The sequence below is a fragment of the Leuciscus leuciscus genome, assembly GCF_965113295.1.
Source record: "Leuciscus leuciscus genome assembly, chromosome: 9".
Classification (NCBI taxonomy): Eukaryota; Metazoa; Chordata; class Actinopteri; order Cypriniformes; family Leuciscidae; genus Leuciscus; species Leuciscus leuciscus.
Window position 1 is genome coordinate 1,926,835 of NC_138733.1, and position 16,903 is coordinate 1,943,737.

Genomic DNA, 16,903 nt, shown 5'->3' on the forward strand with positions numbered 1-16,903 from the left:
CTTTTGATTCGGTAGGACTGAATTAATTCCGATTGGTGAATCTGAATGTAGTGTTTACATGAACGCTAAACAAGTGATCGGTTGATGTGCGTTTTAGCATTGCTAAGAAAATTCCTGTGTTTTTGTCTCGATCGGGATCCGTGTGAAGCAGAATGCATGACCTGCAAAGCTGGCACGTACGTGTCAGTGTCAAATAATGTAATAATGTAAACATAATGAATGGTGACTGTAGAAAGCAAAAGCCGAATCCCGGGCATTTTGGGCGATCTCGAAATCCTGGCCAGACATGTCCTGGTTAAACAGGACGTATGGTCATCCTAGATTATATGATGAAGACGAGCAGCTCGCCCTCAAGGAGAAATGTGATTCTGTAAAGGAATGTAAAAATGATGGCGCACTCGCAGAAGCACTTCGTGCAAGCTGGAGTTTATTTACAGTGTCAGAGAGGTTGATCCACAGTGTAGAATATATACAAGTGCCCACATAAATGACAAAACAAAACAAAATCAAAGTACCAAAGAAACAACAAAAGGGAAAAATAAACCAGAAAAATACTCAAATTATATATTTATATATATATATATATATAGGCAAAAACAGGTATCCACAGTATACGAAAGGGTTTGGGGTTTGCTCGAGCCACTACCGTAGCACTCTTGCATCGACATGGTAAACAAGTACGGACTTCAGGTTTGGCCTTGGTTTATGTAGGCCAAACCCCGCCCCTTTTTGGGCCACAACATTTTCAGGTACATATAACATTGAATACAAATACTTAATCTATTTGATAATCAATAATAATCCATTTCCAATTATATATATATTAATAATAAACACATAATCCATTCACACATAATACACTTAACACATAATCTTTGCATTTAAATCCACACACGAACACCTATTCACACTAGACAATGGTTTCGTCAGCTTCCGGTTGCGATGCGCCGGCGCGACCCGGCCGTCATCAGCGGCTGCCGCTCGATCGTTCGGTTTGGCCGGCGCAACTTTCGGCTGGAAGACTGACTACGCCCACACACACACACACACACACAACACAGGGACGAAACCACGAGACAGTGCAGTGTAAGTGTCTGAAATAATCGGGATATGGAAGGGAGAGTGGAGAAATGGGTGAATTTTCATGTGCTATCAGCATCTCGTGTGCACACGCTCCTATGATAGCGGCAGTGTGAGGGAGGAACGAGACGTGGATGAATGAGGTCATTATGTGTGTGCGTGAGTGTGTGTGTGTGTGTGTGTGTGTGTGTGTGTGTGTGCGTGCAGGGGCGGACTGGGACCAAAAAGTGGCCCTGGACTTTCTGGCCCACAGCAGCCCACCACATCAGCCCACCACATCCCACATCATAACACATTGGCCCATTAATGTGCAGAATATTTTTTAACACCACTTATAGCATTAAAATAAAACACAATACAAAAATAAATGCTATTTAAACATTTATTTTAAGTAACACAACATATATTAGGTCATATTTGTAAAACAAAGGGAAACAAACAGAAGAACATTAAGACACACAACATTATTAATATAAAACTATCAAGACAGCATATCAGCTAGTCAGGGGGAGCTAGAGCCGTCAGAGCCTGCTGAACTGCTACTCTTCGCGCCAAATGTATAAACTGTTAATTTGAAGCATTTCACAGCATCTACCTCTAATGCTTTTTTTAACGCTTAACTTTTCAGCTCCACCTTTTCTTTTTTTCCCCTTTTCATCCATGGACAATTGTTTGTAATTATCTGCTCAGAGAAATTGAATGTAAAGGATCAATCTCTCTCTCTCTGTAAATTAAGCCTGGAACACACCAAGCCGACGGTCGGCTGTCGGCCAGTTTTTATGCGTTGGCCGACTAAGTTTTCTCAGTGTGTTCCGCACCGTCGGCTGAAATTGGTCCTCGTCGGCTTTTTTTCAGCAGATTAGACATGTCGGTGAAAGAGGGAACTCTGATTGGCTGTTCAGCTTAGTGAACTAGTCAGTGCACTGCACGATAATATTAGCAAAACAGCGATCAAAGAAGTCAAAACGGCACAGATAGAAGGCTGTTCTAATGTTACGTCATCTTACCTGAGTGTTCCTTGGTGAATATTTCAATATTAACATGAGCGGAGTGGAATAAAGAAAGTGTTTAGCAGGATTGATATTCAAAACGGTAAGCACGCACTGCTTTGTTTACGGTTTGTGTATCTGCAGCCGGCAGCGTCGGTTTCTCTTTTTGAATGACGAATATATCTGCAGAAATAGACAGTTGTCTCATTTAAACGCAGGCGCATTCTAGCTGACAGTCGGCTATAGTTCTCTCGGTGTGTACAAGTGCAGCTTTTTTCCCGCGACACAGGCGACGGCGAGGCGACAACACAGTCGGCTTTCATCAGCGCTAGTTCATCGGCGTTGGCTTGGTGTGTTCCAGGACGTGAAAGAGGGCGTGTTTCAAGATACGCAATAGAGTAGACCAAATTAACAGGGAGTGAGGACAATACACTCACATGCTCACGAAACACACTCCTTGTCGGCCGCGCCCGCGCGATCGACTCCCTCATCCATTTGCGTAGAAAAGAAATGTAATATTATGATTTCCGTCATTTTTTTAAATATATTTTTTAATATATATTTGTGTACCGGCTGGCCCACATTGGCCAGCGGCCCACCGAGAAAAGTCCCTGTGCTCCAGATGGCCAGTCCGCCCCTGCGTGCGTGTGTGTGTGTGCGCCAGTGCTGCTTCCCCAGAAGTGGCAGCTAATGTGACTTTATCACAATTAGCTTACTTCTTATTTCAAAAACAACTTGTTTAACACAAAATACTTCTTGATTCATGAAAATATGCGCATTTGACAGGACAAAAAAAAAATCTGATATGTCAAAATAGTGTTGTAGTGTAAATGTAGATTAATAGACCTGCCCAGGGGTGTCATGCACAACATGCAGAAACATGTGCCCACAATACAGATATTAAAAGGAATGTAATAACTTTCTAGTTCTTTCTGAATGGGACCTCTCTTAATGTAATTCTCCCTGGCCTGTTGATCTTTTGGGATAATGAAGTCTGAGTCTATTTCTAAAAAGGCAAAGCATAATGCAACATGAATTAGTCTAATCAAACCTCCCCTGTTTATGAATAACCAAGTTACCCTTTCCTACCTTGTACAGTGACAGTCTGCCCTCTCTCACTTACACCATCGGCCTCCTGCCCTCCTCCTATCTGACTGCTAACTACAGTAACATAAGTAGAAGATACATTATTAGAAAATATTCATTCATGCTAACACTTCCCTTCCCTCTAAAAGTCCCTTTTGTTAACATAAATGCTTTAGGAATTTTAAACGATCAATTAAATGTTTTAGTTACAGCATTTACTAACTTTCCTTAATGTTATTAACAATGTTATTTTGCTTATTGTTAGTTTATAATGCAATAATAATGTTAACATGTATCATGTTAGTGTTGAAATAGAACAGTTTTTTAATTTTTTTATAGATTCATAAATAAACGATAATCACAATATAAAATGTTACAAACATTATAATGCTCTGATTTCTAGCCTCCAAACCCACAATATACAATTTGTGTATATTTTACTGATAAATGTGCACACCTCCTTCAATACAGTTGTAGGCCTCAGTGCTACCGCTTGATTCTGCCTGTGCCTGATCACTAGACCTATCTCTGCTTGTACTTAGATCAAATAAAAAAGGCAAACAATATAACTACAAGACAATGTAGAAAAATTTGATTTTACATATTCTTTTTCTATTCCTAACCTATTAACTGTGGTTGTTGGCTGCCAGTTTTCTTGAATAATTCATTTATTTTTCTCTGTGCCACGATGAATCTAGAAATATACATGCAATGTTAAGGGACAAATTTATTTTCAACCATCATCTTCTTACACACAACACAGCGAGGGTAAATTTGCACATTACCTCTATGTTTGGAATATTTGTTATGGTTTCGGGAAGGGAGTTTTGCCGATGAGCAACGCATCAGAGAGAAATTGTGCAGCCGCGACTCGCAAGCCTGCGAGCAACCACAGATGCGCCAGCGCCAGCGTTGTCATTTCTGTAGCGTCTCCCTGATTGAACCATGTTAATCATGTGATCAAAACGGCGAAGAACTCCAAAAGTTGACGAGGATGCAGCGCACGGAACTAATAATGTTTTGCTTATGAAGACTGACGCCTAATTGATTTGGAGGTTGCATGCAAAATCCACTTGGCTCAAAAATCTGAGGCGGCACGTGCCTCAGTTTCAATGGGCCTGCACAGCCATACAGTGCTGAGGCTTACTCGCACGCTATTGGTCAGTAAAATGATCCGAACTTCCCACTACTAGTGCGCGTGTGTGTGTGTGTGCGCTTATGATATGAATTATTATTGTTGGCATTAATAATTAACTTTTTTTAATTTATTTTTTTATTAGTGTCCCACAAAACACAGCAGATGAAGTTCTTCAGAAGCTGCTGCCTGTGTTTACAGCAACTAGATCAGCTCTGTAAGTAACACTGAGAACAAGCATCACTGTTAAAACATTATAACAGTTCTTACTTAAACATTATACATTAATGATTTAACAAACAATATGAGTGTCACACTTCAGCTTTTAAACCCTCCACCTATCTGACCTGATTTGTGATCTACGTAACGTTTTTTTATGATATTTGTGAGAAATTTATTTTCAAATATATGCATTTATAATGTGTATATATATATATATATATATAACACTTATATTTAGACTTTTTATATATTTTAATTTAATTTAAATGTTAATACATTTATTTAGGTAAAAAAAAAAACAGTTGTATTCAATACATTCCATTTCATCAGTTTTATATAATCTTTCTCCCTCACATAGACATAATCTCTTAAAATAACAGTTAAACTTACTGATATAGTGAATTAATTGTTTTAAAAAAGAGATATTGCACAAATTATAAACACAATTAATAAAAACAAAGATTTCTGTTTTGATCTGAGAGAGTGAAGAGTGTGTCATTGTTCTCTACAGGTTGTGGGATTGTGGTGTCACAGATGAAGGTTGTGCTGCTCTGGCTTCAGCTCTGAGATCAAACCCCTCACACCTGAGAGAACTGCATCTGTCTGGGAATAAACTAGGAGACTCAGGAGTGAAGCTGTTCTCTGCTGGACTGGCGAATCCTCACTGTAAACTGGAGAAACTGTGGTAAGACTCTCACATGAAACTGTCACTGTGAATTCATAATGTATAATCAAAATGGAATAAAATGCAGGGAAATAACTTTTATTACATTAATTACAAGCAAAACTATTGAAACAACATGATCAAATTCATCAAATTAATTTCACGTCTGTTCATATGATGTAAGAGAATTAATATTTTTAAAGCGTTTGCTCTATTTCTCTTTCTGCTGTGAGTTTGTGTTTGATCTGTAAATGATTGAACACATGAGCTGCTCCTCATTAAGGTGATACTGCAGTACTGATAGTCACACTGAAAAACACACTTTGACATCATGATATACATTTAACACCCTTTACTTTAAACACTCAATCTCAGCACAGTCAGGATTAACCCCGTCCATTCATTTTAATTTTAGGAGAAAACTGGAGACTGTAGAGATTTTTCTCCAGGTTTAAAGTCTACATCATGTCAATGTCACAGATTATGACCTGGAGAAACACTATAGTCCATCGGTGACACGTCAGTGTTTGTATTATTAATGAGACTGCATGTTCTTATCCTATGAGAAGACATTTCTCTTATTCATGACAGCACATGGTGTTTTTCTATGAAAGACGCTTCAAACTGTAAAATCACGCAGTAGTTTAGAGAGGCGTTCATGGGCAGAGGTGGAAAGAGTACTAAAATATTCTACTCAAGTAAAAGTACTATTACTTCAATGAAATTTTACTTAAGTAAAAGTAAAATTACAGATTTTAAAAACTACTTAAAGTAGTTTTTAGTACACAAAAAAACTACTCAAAAAAAGTACACAAAAAAACTACTAAAATTAAATGTAATTCGTTACTTTCCACCTCTGTTCATGGGTCGCAAGTGTGTGTGTCCATGGTGCAAGAGTTGAGAGTGTTGCAGGCTTCCCCCGTGATGCTGTCAGGGCGAGACTCGCTGCGGGCGTTTGGTTGGCCAGAAACTACTGACACAATCAAACTGTGTGTGTGTAACAAGCGTTTTTCTGAGGAGAGCTACGAGAAATTCTATCTTCTCTGTCACTATCCATCTTTATTGTCAGTGTCCTGAAGGTACGTAGATTTGTGATCTACGCAACCGGTTTTATGACATTTGTGTGTGATAAAATGATCAAATATATGCATTTATAGTGAATGTACATAAACATTTATACTGTTAAAGGGAAAATCCTGCAGTTTCTCCCTGATATGTAGTGAGAACAGTTGCTCATCCCGCTCTCTCTCTCCTGTCTTGCTCTGCCACACACACTCCCTCTCTTCTTCTCACAGCCGCACAAGTAATTGATTTACTTTTTCTCAAGTGAGTTTGAACAAATCAAATTTCTATGGTCAGTTGAAACTAAAAATACTCTTTGAACCAAAGATGTTTTTTACATGTTTAATAAATATTAGACAGATTCTTCTACAAAAGGCTGAAATATATTTCACTTAAATATTGCAGATTAAAAAATTAAAGAAAACGTGCTGAGTCTCAGTTCATTGTGGCGCGCTCCAAAGATCTTTAAAAGAAACAGAGATATTCCCACCATGCACTTGATCTAATCTAATCTAATCTAATCCCACCCAAAACCCAAATACTAACACCAAATTACCTAAAATCACCAAAAGTGCAAAAGATTTTACAAAAACAAAAAGACACAACAACAACAAAAAAGAATAGCCTAAGTAGTGAAAAATAAATTTTGGTTATTTAAATGTAAACTTTCAAAGTACAGCACTCTCCTCACAAACCCGTAAACCAGACTGAGCCAACAATGACTCGTTAAATGAGATCTGGGGTTCGAGCCTTCTGACACCCAAAGCGAAACGCGCACGTGATTGGACAGAAAGTGAGGCTTCATTTGTCATCAATCACGTGACTCTAGTAAACCAATACACACCCCGATACGGGGCTTCACTAGAAATTGTGTCGCATGTGTGATACGCATATCGAAGCTTCAGTGTCATACGTAACATCACTACCCTGATCTCTTGGTTGATTAAACCAAACCTTGCTTACTCGAGGTGTGCTTTTTCCAAAAACGTGTCCGGGAGTAAGTTCATCCAACTCAGACCTTCTCAACAGAGCGACGAATCCACGAGTCACCATGGAAACAGACGCTGAGAAAAAACACACCTTACTTCTTTCTTCTTTTGTTAAATGCTGATTTACATAGTGCATATCACCACCTATTTGGTGGTTGTGCAATTATATTTTAATATTTTTGTTTAATAATCTTTAATCACTGTGAATAAGAACTATATTTTTTGTTTAATGCTAATTATAAAATACAAATAAAGATTGATTAAACTAAATACAGGTACTAATAGGGCTGGGCAGTATGACAGTATATATCGTTACCGCGGTAGAAAATGTCAACCGTAACAGATTTTTTCATTCCGTGTATACCGCGACATGTAAATAAGTGGGCGTGGTTAACTCACATGCAGCGTGCGTGAGACTGAGACACTGAGATTTGTCAAAGAAATATGGAGAAAACAGATCAAGAGGATCCACATAGGAATTACGTTTTCTAAAGGGTTGTTGTTAACGTGATATTTTCGGGGGGGAAGGCGCAGCAGTCTAGAGCAGTGCGGCACCCGTAGGCTACAGTTTAGAGGAGTGCACGATCGCAACGGGGAAAGCATGAAGCTTACTTGACAACAACAGTTCATATATAAATATCGTAATGAATAGAAATAACCTTAAATAATGTATAGTTATCTGCATCTTTCTGTCTCTTATGTATAGTTACTTTTTAAACACGAAACTCGCATTCAGCATAACACGTGAGCGGTTGCCGTGGTAATGAACAACCTGCTTGTTAAAGCGAATGTATAATCCTGTATCTGAGGCAAAATTACTAAATATGCAGCGCGAGTTATATATTTCTAACTCCAAACAATTGGCCACTGAACCAGCTGATAAAATCTTGCTTTGATTCAATGCGTGATTACAACTTGTCACTCAAATTAACCGATCGCATTTTACTGATGCAAAAGACTCTCGCGTGCACACGCACTGAGAGGGAGCGTGATATGTGTCAGTGTACACAGAGCTATGTAAAATAATGACGCAGTTACAAGGTGTGTATAATTTACATTACTTAGTCAACACTAACAGTAGCTGCTGTTCGGTTTTCATACTGCTGTTCTCCTAGTCACTTATGAACTTGATGAACCTCTCTTGATTAAAGCTTTAGGTGACGGGTTGTCAGATATCACAAAAAGAGCAAAACAAGCCCTTTAAAACGCAGACATGGCAAAAATGTACAGGGAAAACATTTAAACATAACTAGTATCTACTAATATCCTACCAAATTAAAAGGAAGTAACTAATTTATTATGAATAGAATAGTTCAATATAAAATATTCAGATATTATAAACTGATTGATGAAGTAAAGCAATAACATGAGATTAAAAAATTATTCAGCAACACTTTATTAAGTGTGCTTGCTGAAAGCAGCACACTTATTGTTCTTCTTAAGTTTTCTTCTTCTTCTTCTTCTTCTTCTTCTTATTATTATTATTATTATTATTGTTCCCGGGAGAGACATTTTGGCCAGCTCCTGCGCCTAGGCCCTTTGAGACAGAGACACCGTTCCAACTTTAAAACGTCCGGTCAGTACCGGTGTAAGTTGCTCGCGAAGATGACATCACGAGTCCAAGTCGTTCGTCCGCCATATTGGATTGAACAAAAAGCGAAACTAAATTTTCATAGGTCACAAATTTGGTCCGAACTTCACGAAACTGGACGTACATGATCCTTGGACCAAGCCTCACAAAAGTTACTAGAAGGATTTTTGATTTTCGGAAGCGTTTGCCCGTCACAGCCAAACGAAATCGGCGGCGTAGTCGCTAAACAGGAAGTCGTCCATATCTCAGGAACGCTGTCACGTATCGAAACCAAACTTTGTACATGAACTCGGGACTCCAATGTGAGGAAGCACAAGATCTGATTTTTTTAATGTATTTTTTTATTTCAGGCTAATTGACAAACCCATTTACCTATGTCTATGCAAAAGAGTTTCACCTCACACTTTTAATGTTAATGCATTTAGACAGTAGGTGGCACTGTTGTATTACATTTCACAGAGCTGCCAAGTAAGTGTATAGACTGCATTCGTTTTGACTAGGTTTGTCTTAATAAATGCAGGGCCTGAATTTCGTTTTTTGCATCGGTCTAATTTAATCATCTTCATTTATTAATATATACAGATTTGTATGCATGAATTGTGCATTTCCAGTTCTCAAAACAGTTAATAACAACAACAAAAAAAACTTTATACAAAATACATCATGCTCTTCTTTGCTAACCGAACAAACAATTCATTGTCTGTGGCTGTGTTTGTGCGCACGGGAAATATGCTGCGCATAACAATAGAAAACAAGGAGAAACGCGCAGTCACATGCTCAAACAATCAACAACGTCGCTCTAGAGGTGCGTTGTGGACTGCGAAGTGGACTTCACAGGGTTTTCCGACATCTTAAGTGAGATTCCAATCCGAAGGGAGCGAACATGTTCAAAGGGCACTGCGCACGGCATAGGGAATAAGGGAACATCAATACATCACTTCACAGGAAGTGGAGAGCGATGATCACCCAACTGTCATTTCGCGCACCACGTCCTCACCAGTCAGAACGGTCATAACTAACGATGGAGGAGTTTACGTATGTGTGTAAGTATTCATACACTTCACCATTGTTATACAAATGACAGTATTTTAACGGTTATTGTTGTGAATATTACATATACTACTTTTGATGATTATAATTTACCTCAGTGAATACAGCCAGCTTAGCTAGTTTGTGAAGTAAAGTGATTTTATTTTAGGTAGTTGTAAAATAGTGCAATATAATTGTAAATACATAATATAATAATAAAAATTAAAATATGAATGTAGTCCTATATATATTTATGTTGTAGCAACAATGAGTGGTTTAGGGAATTATTAACTCAAATGAGGGGTAATATTCATAAGAGGATGAATATGTATATCGCATACACAAATTAAATTATCCCAAAATAGGGAATAGGCTAAACCTCACCGTATATGAATAATTAACACGATTGCTCGTAGTAATTATTAATATAGGTCGGTAAAATCATATCAATTATCAGGGTAAATTTTCATGTAATTCAAATTCAGTTATCAAGCAATCTGTCCGTCCAGCGAACTGTATGCGAAACTTCCTTATCAAAACTTACCGGCCTGTAAACAACGACAATAACCTTCCTCTGGCCACAAGGAATGATATTTTCATGTAAGGCACTAAGTAGAGCTTGTAGCTTAAATCATCATTTTCAGGGACCCCAGGTTATGGAACAATGAGACAGATTCAACTCAAAGGGTTATGGAGTTTAATAAAACAATTAAGGATTACGTATACTACTTAAATCACGCAGGAGTAAATATGCATAGCAAAACAAACAATACCAAATGATTGAAATATGAAATATTGGAGAGAGAGAGAGAGAGAGAAAGTGAAAGGGAAATCTTCTCAGGACAAAACAGTTCAAACAGTTACTTCAAATGAGACCCAAAGGCTTTTAGGAAGTTCTAGACAACCTTAAAACAGCATTTTCTTTTCAGATTTTGCGATATTAAGACTTGTACTTGCTTTGATATGGCCCCTTTTGTGCAGCTGGTTTGAAAGGATGCGTGGGCCGCGTGTCCGAGGTTTCTTCCGGGCTGAGGTAGATGATGCGTTAACTCACCTGCAGTGCGTACGAAAGATGCTTAGTCTTAAGTTCGTTTCATTCGTGAATACACTGAACGACGGACAAATATCAAACTGAGGTAGATAAAAAGAAAGACTTAGATTAAAACGAGATTAGAAAACAAACGAAGGACTCCGGTTGGAGTTTGTAGTGAAGAAGTGGACAACTCTCTCTGGCATAGGACTGCACAGAGCAGAGTGTTGCTCTGTGTTTTGAAGGAGCTAAAGCCACGCCTTTCTCACGTGCAAAAAAAAAAATCAATTTTAAAACAGTAAAAAAAATATATAATTCCAGCCCTAACACACAAACATGTTCCTTAAAATGTTAACAAATACATTAAGCACACACACACACATGTTGGGTTTCCATGTTTTATGGGGACTTTCCATATAAAAAAAATATTTGTATACTGTACAAACTGTATATTCAATCCCCTAATCCTAACTGATGTATTTTAACAACATGAACTAATGAGTATTTCTATATATTTCATATTGACTGCATTATGTTATTTATTTTTTAAGTGTTGTTTATCTCTGGATATAGGCTTAATGTGTGTCATTGTTCTCTACAGGTTGTGTGAGTGTGGAGTCACAGATGAAGGTTGTGTTGCTCTGGCTTCAGCTCTGAGATCAAACCCCTCACACCTGAGAGAACTGGATCTGTCTGTGAATAAAGTAGGAGATTCTGGAATCAAGCAGCTTTCTGATCTACTGCAGGATCCTCACTATAAACTGGAGATCCTGAGGTAAGATCTTTACCATAAAGACACGGAGTGAATAAGGATTAATATGTACAGTAGATAGTTCATACAATATATCTTTGGCGTAAGCCCCATCCGGTGGTTCAGCGACAGATTCCTGCTTGAACCGTCAGATCCTGGCGGCTAGTGTTGTCAAAGACCCGGTACTTCGGTACCAAGTCGGTACTAAAAATGTTTTAAACGTCACGGTACCAGGTTTTCTCAAACCCGGTACTTGATGCGCATGCATGCACTAAACGCGTGCAGTTGCGTCCTCTTCATAAAAGTGCTGAGACATGGCGACAGGCGGTGCTGCTGATGTGGTGGCTGTAAATCCACTTGTTAATAAGATAGGAGGAAAGAGCCGAGTGTGGAAATATTTTGGATTTGCGGCTGATGACGAGGGGAACATCATAGATCATCAAAAACCAATTTGCAAGCGATGTCGTCGAAGTTTTCTCTCAAAAGGAGGAAACACATCAAACTTAATAAAACACCTTACAGACCGACACCTGGATCTAATGAAAGAGTTCAAGCAGGTAAGTTTCAAATTAATTTCAAATTTAGAGCTTCTGTTTGAATGTCGAATTGAAATAAACATAACGTTAGCCGTTTGTGTAGTAAATCGTTAGCATACGTGGTGCGGCCAGCGCTAATATAATGAGTGTTAGAATTAAGCTTCTTTATTAACTATTTAATGCTTTAATAAATTTTATTAGGGTAAAAAAAACAGGAGGACATGAAGGTGTTTACTACTTTTACACACCAGAGGTTTTTTAATGACCCGTATATCCAAAACATGGGTGTTAGATGTAAATATATGGTTAACAGTGTTTATGTCCTTAAAATCAGTCAGTCAAAAAAGCAGTTGTAGGCTTATTCTTGGCTGGATAACTAGCAGATTTAAAAAAAAAAGTGCATTGTGCATTAAATTGTTAACGGATAAAACTTTTATTTTTAAAAATGTATTAGTAAATTTTGAAATTATACATTTTGTAATCTTATCTAGATTTATTTTAAAAGCTGAGGTTTTGTTATTTACAGAAAAGTTATATTTTAGCTGGTGTCAATGATCTAATGTTTCATTTGGTCAGACTCAGCCCATTGTTTTTACTTCTATACTTAAAGTATATTTATTATATTTTCCTTTTACAGCTGCAGGCTGAGGAAGATCATGAAACACCCCAGCAAACTCCAAAACAGCCCACAGTTACAGAAGCTTTTTGGCGGCAGCAGAAATATGATAAAAACTGAGGCAAGAAAGCTGAACCGAGCTGTTGCTGAATTTATATATATATGTGTATATATATATATATATATATATATATATATATATATATATATATATATATATATATATATATGGATAAAGTGCCCATTTATACCGTTCAAAATTGTGGATTCCAGCAACTGCTTCATCACTTCAACCCAAAATACCAGCTTCCAAGTTGAAACTTTTTTATGTACACTGAGATTCCCCGCATCTACAATGACACCAGAGACCTCATAATCCAGCATCTCGGAGAGAAACCGTTTTACAGCTGCACGACAGATCTTTGGACAAGTAGAACTGCAGACACTTTCATGTCTGTAACTCTGCAGTACATTACTAAATCGTGGGAATTGCAATCCTTGTGTCTTGGCTGTTGTGGTCTCAACACAGATCACACTGCTGAAAGTTTGAAGGAGGCCTTTGAAGAAAAACTTGAAGACTGGAAGTTGGACATTGTAAGAATTTCAGGCATCACAACAGACAATGCCATAAATAACAAAAAAGACTTTGAGGACTACACCTGGATTCCTTGTTTTGGACACAATCTCCACCTTGCTGTATATAAGGCATTAGACATAAACAGGGTGTCCGCAGTGCTGTCAAGGCTTCGAAAAACTATTTCTGCCTTCACAAGATCACAAAAACGTTCACGCCAGCTGGCCAAAAAACAGAAAGACCTGTCTTCTCCAGACCACAAACTCATTCATGATGATCCCACTCGCTGGAATTCTTCATACGATATGGTGGAACGTTTCTTGGAGCAGCAGCAGGTTGTCTGTGCTGTCCTGGCTGAAGACAGGAAAAAATGGTATCTGATGCCAAAAGACTCAGACAATACAGTTTTAGAAACTGTTAAAGCAGTTCTTGAGCCACTAAGTCCTTTTACTGATGCACTTAGTGGGGAAAAACATATCACCCTGTCCTCAGTCTTGCCATTACTCTGGAAGATATTTGAGTGTCTCATTCATTTACATTTACATTTATTCATTTAGCTGACGCTTTTAATCCAAAGCGACTAACAATTGCTATATATGTCAGAGGTCGCACGCCTCTGGAGCAACTAGGGGTTAAGTGTCTTGCTCAGGGACACATTGGTGTCTCACAGTGGATTCGAACCCGGGTCTCTCACACCAAAGGCATGTGTCTTATCCACTGCGCCACTACCACCCCTTCACTACCATTCATGAACAAAGTGACACTGCATTAGCCCAAGAGATGAAGGAAAAGATGCACGAGTATCTTCAGCATCGCTATGATGACCTGCAGCTGCAGTTTCTTCTGAACACTGCAACTTACCTTGATCCAAGATTTAAGAACAGCTTTGTTTCTCTTAAGGATGATGTGAAGCAAAGTCTCCTGGATGAGGTGAGGAAAATGGGCAATGAAAGAAGTGCATCTCGGGTGTCTGGAGGAGAGTCAAGTCAAGAAGTCAGGCCATCAAAAAAATCCAAAAATGACCTGAAGCAACTGCTGCTTTTTTTTTAAATAATAATATGTTCGTTTATAAAGTGTTGTTCAGTAATGGCATATTTTGTTTAATTTATAAAAAATGTTTAAGCTTATAAATAGAATAGTTTATTCAGTCATGGCTTATTGTTGAGTTTTTTAGGTTTGTAATTTATTTTCATTTATTACTTGTGGAAAAACTTGAAACACAATTTTAAATAAGTATAAAGAATGGCATTGTTTAACTTTATTAATAAAAAGTGTGTGTTGTAAATTTACTGGTAAATTTAGTCTAAATTAAACTTTGGTTTGGTACCGAGAACCGTGGACTTTCACTGGAATCGGTACCGAATACTGACATTTTGGTACCGTGATAACACTACTGCCGGCGGTAGAAGACAGCGGTGAGGAGTCTCCCTGAAGAGGAACATTTACATCTTTATATATTATTATCCCCAAAAGAAAGTAAAACCAACAGTTAAATAAACCGGACGAACTACAAACCAGACAACAGATGCAGGATACAGTGAAGAGGGTTTTTTAAAGCACAAATGTTTGGTGTAAATCAACTTGCCTTGTAATGCTTGTGCAAACAGACCCTTGTAAAAGCCTGAGCATTTCCTCAAAATGTGTGTGTGCAGCTGAAAAGAGGGAAGTGGTGTGTGTTTCACCTGAACCAGGACTGTCACCATATCAGATTTATCACTACATGATTATCATGGCCAAAATAACAAACAATAACAATATATCACCATAACTACAGAAATCTTAAAAAATATTAATGCTATCAGTCAAATTCATCTTTACTTTGTTTATTTTGTGCTATTTTTGAAAAAGAAGAATCACTCCATCACATACAAAAGGAACAATTACACTTAATGCAACCAGTTTGAAATAATGGTGACACTTTATCACAAGTATACAGTAACACAGCGCTTATAAATCATTTGCAAACTATTAGTTTATAGTTAATGAATAGTATATAATAGTTTATAAAATGGTTAGTTCCAATCCTTGATTCTGATTGGTCAGTAGGTGTTTTTTAAAGACAGTCTTTGCCGTGATCTTTTGGCGAAATAATGTATGTAACTTCTGTTGCTGTTTACGGCCAGGGACTATTTTTTCCAGCAGAAGGAAGGCTTTTAGTGATTTTACTTCATTAAAGTTGCATAGATACATATTTTTCGGCTTTAATATTTGTATTGTGGAAAATCAAAGTCAACAGAGTATTTATGAGTTTCTTTTACACTGATAAAAAAAAAGCGAGCTGGTATCGCCGGCGATACAGCCGACCTCAGGGGGTTAAGGCACAGCAACTGTGTAGTCAGTTTATGTCAGAGTACATGTGATATTCATTGTGATACTCAGATGTGTGCATGTCCAACACAAAATAAACAGTTGCATTATGTTGGATTAAAATGACAACAAGCTCTCCAAACTCCATGGACTCATAATTTTTTGTAATGAGGAAATCTCCCTTCTTATATGATGTGCCCTTATACTGGATGTCTGTGGAGACACATGTGTCATTTTCAGAAAAGCCAAAATCAGTAACAGCATGCCTAATTGCATCACTGTAAAGGCTGGGGACAAAAGTACAACTGTTTTTCACATGTAACAACTGACTGCATCCTAGTCCAGCCGATAGATATGCCTGAAACATTTGATGTCTTTCAGATAAAGTAAGACAGATGTTTTTAAAGTTTTTCAAATGCCTTGCGCACCTTTTGAAATAGGCATGTTTGCTTTCAAACCGCATTGTCCATAGTCTGATAAGTGGGACAAATTTTAGAATTAGTGCGGGATAATGCCGCAAGTAGTGATGTTTTGGCCTTAGGTGATTCTCAGGAAACAAGCCCTTTCTTGAATCCAAATAGTCTTGGATTGTGATTTCAAGATAAGCTACCTGTGGCACGGAAATCTTCTGAGCACAGACCAAATCCACAACATCTTTAAGCTGTAGCGTTAACTGCCACACATCATCATCTGGATCTTGCACCTTATCACCAATCAGCACAGGCAACAACCTCAAAAAATTCCAATTTTGCACAGCCTGACCAGAGAGTTTGCATGCAACGGGGTTGACACTGCATGGCTTAGTGAGGGCATCAGATCCTTTATATTTGAATTGTTTGATTCGCCGATTTAATTAGTATAGTATGTAAACCATTTCTTTGTTTTTATGAAATACTTCAAGAAGAGTGCAACATCATAGGATACGATACCCTCAAATAAGTCATGGCCCAAGCAAGGTGGAAGACCCGGCTGACATACATGAAAGGATTCCAAGTTATTGAAAACGGAATTTATCTTAATTCCTTTGACGTCTCTGATGCCTTCTGCTTGTAGGTGTCCAAGAGCTGCCTCGTAATTTTCTGGGTTGCGCTGTGGACCACAAACATGTGGGTCATCATGAAACTCACGTCGAGTAATTTCACAGTATCTGCAAAAGTACTGAGATTGACTGAAGTTTTCTGTAAACCCTCCAATACTGTGTGATCCCAAATTGTCACCAGCAACACAATACAAAGCCCCTTT

At 38.0% G+C, this 16,903-nt stretch overlaps 1 protein-coding gene across 10 annotated transcripts in view; it reads left to right on the top strand.

The window, feature by feature from the left end:
• LOC309506221 (protein NLRC3-like) overlaps nt 1–16,903 on the top strand; it is a 186,779-nt gene that overhangs the window by 98,899 nt on the left and 70,977 nt on the right. For 5 of the 10 annotated variants that reach the window (XM_082179927.1, XM_082179932.1, XM_082179930.1 and 2 more), the window contains exons 10-11: nt 5,024–5,197; nt 11,479–11,652. In XM_082179927.1, the coding sequence (XP_082036053.1) occupies nt 5,024–5,197; nt 11,479–11,652 (348 nt within the window). Of the gene's footprint in view, nt 1–4,435; nt 4,508–5,023; nt 5,198–11,478; nt 11,653–16,903 lie in introns of all 10 variants that reach the window. The other 5 variants (XM_082179933.1, XM_082179935.1, XM_082179928.1 and 2 more) reach the window with 4 other exon arrangements.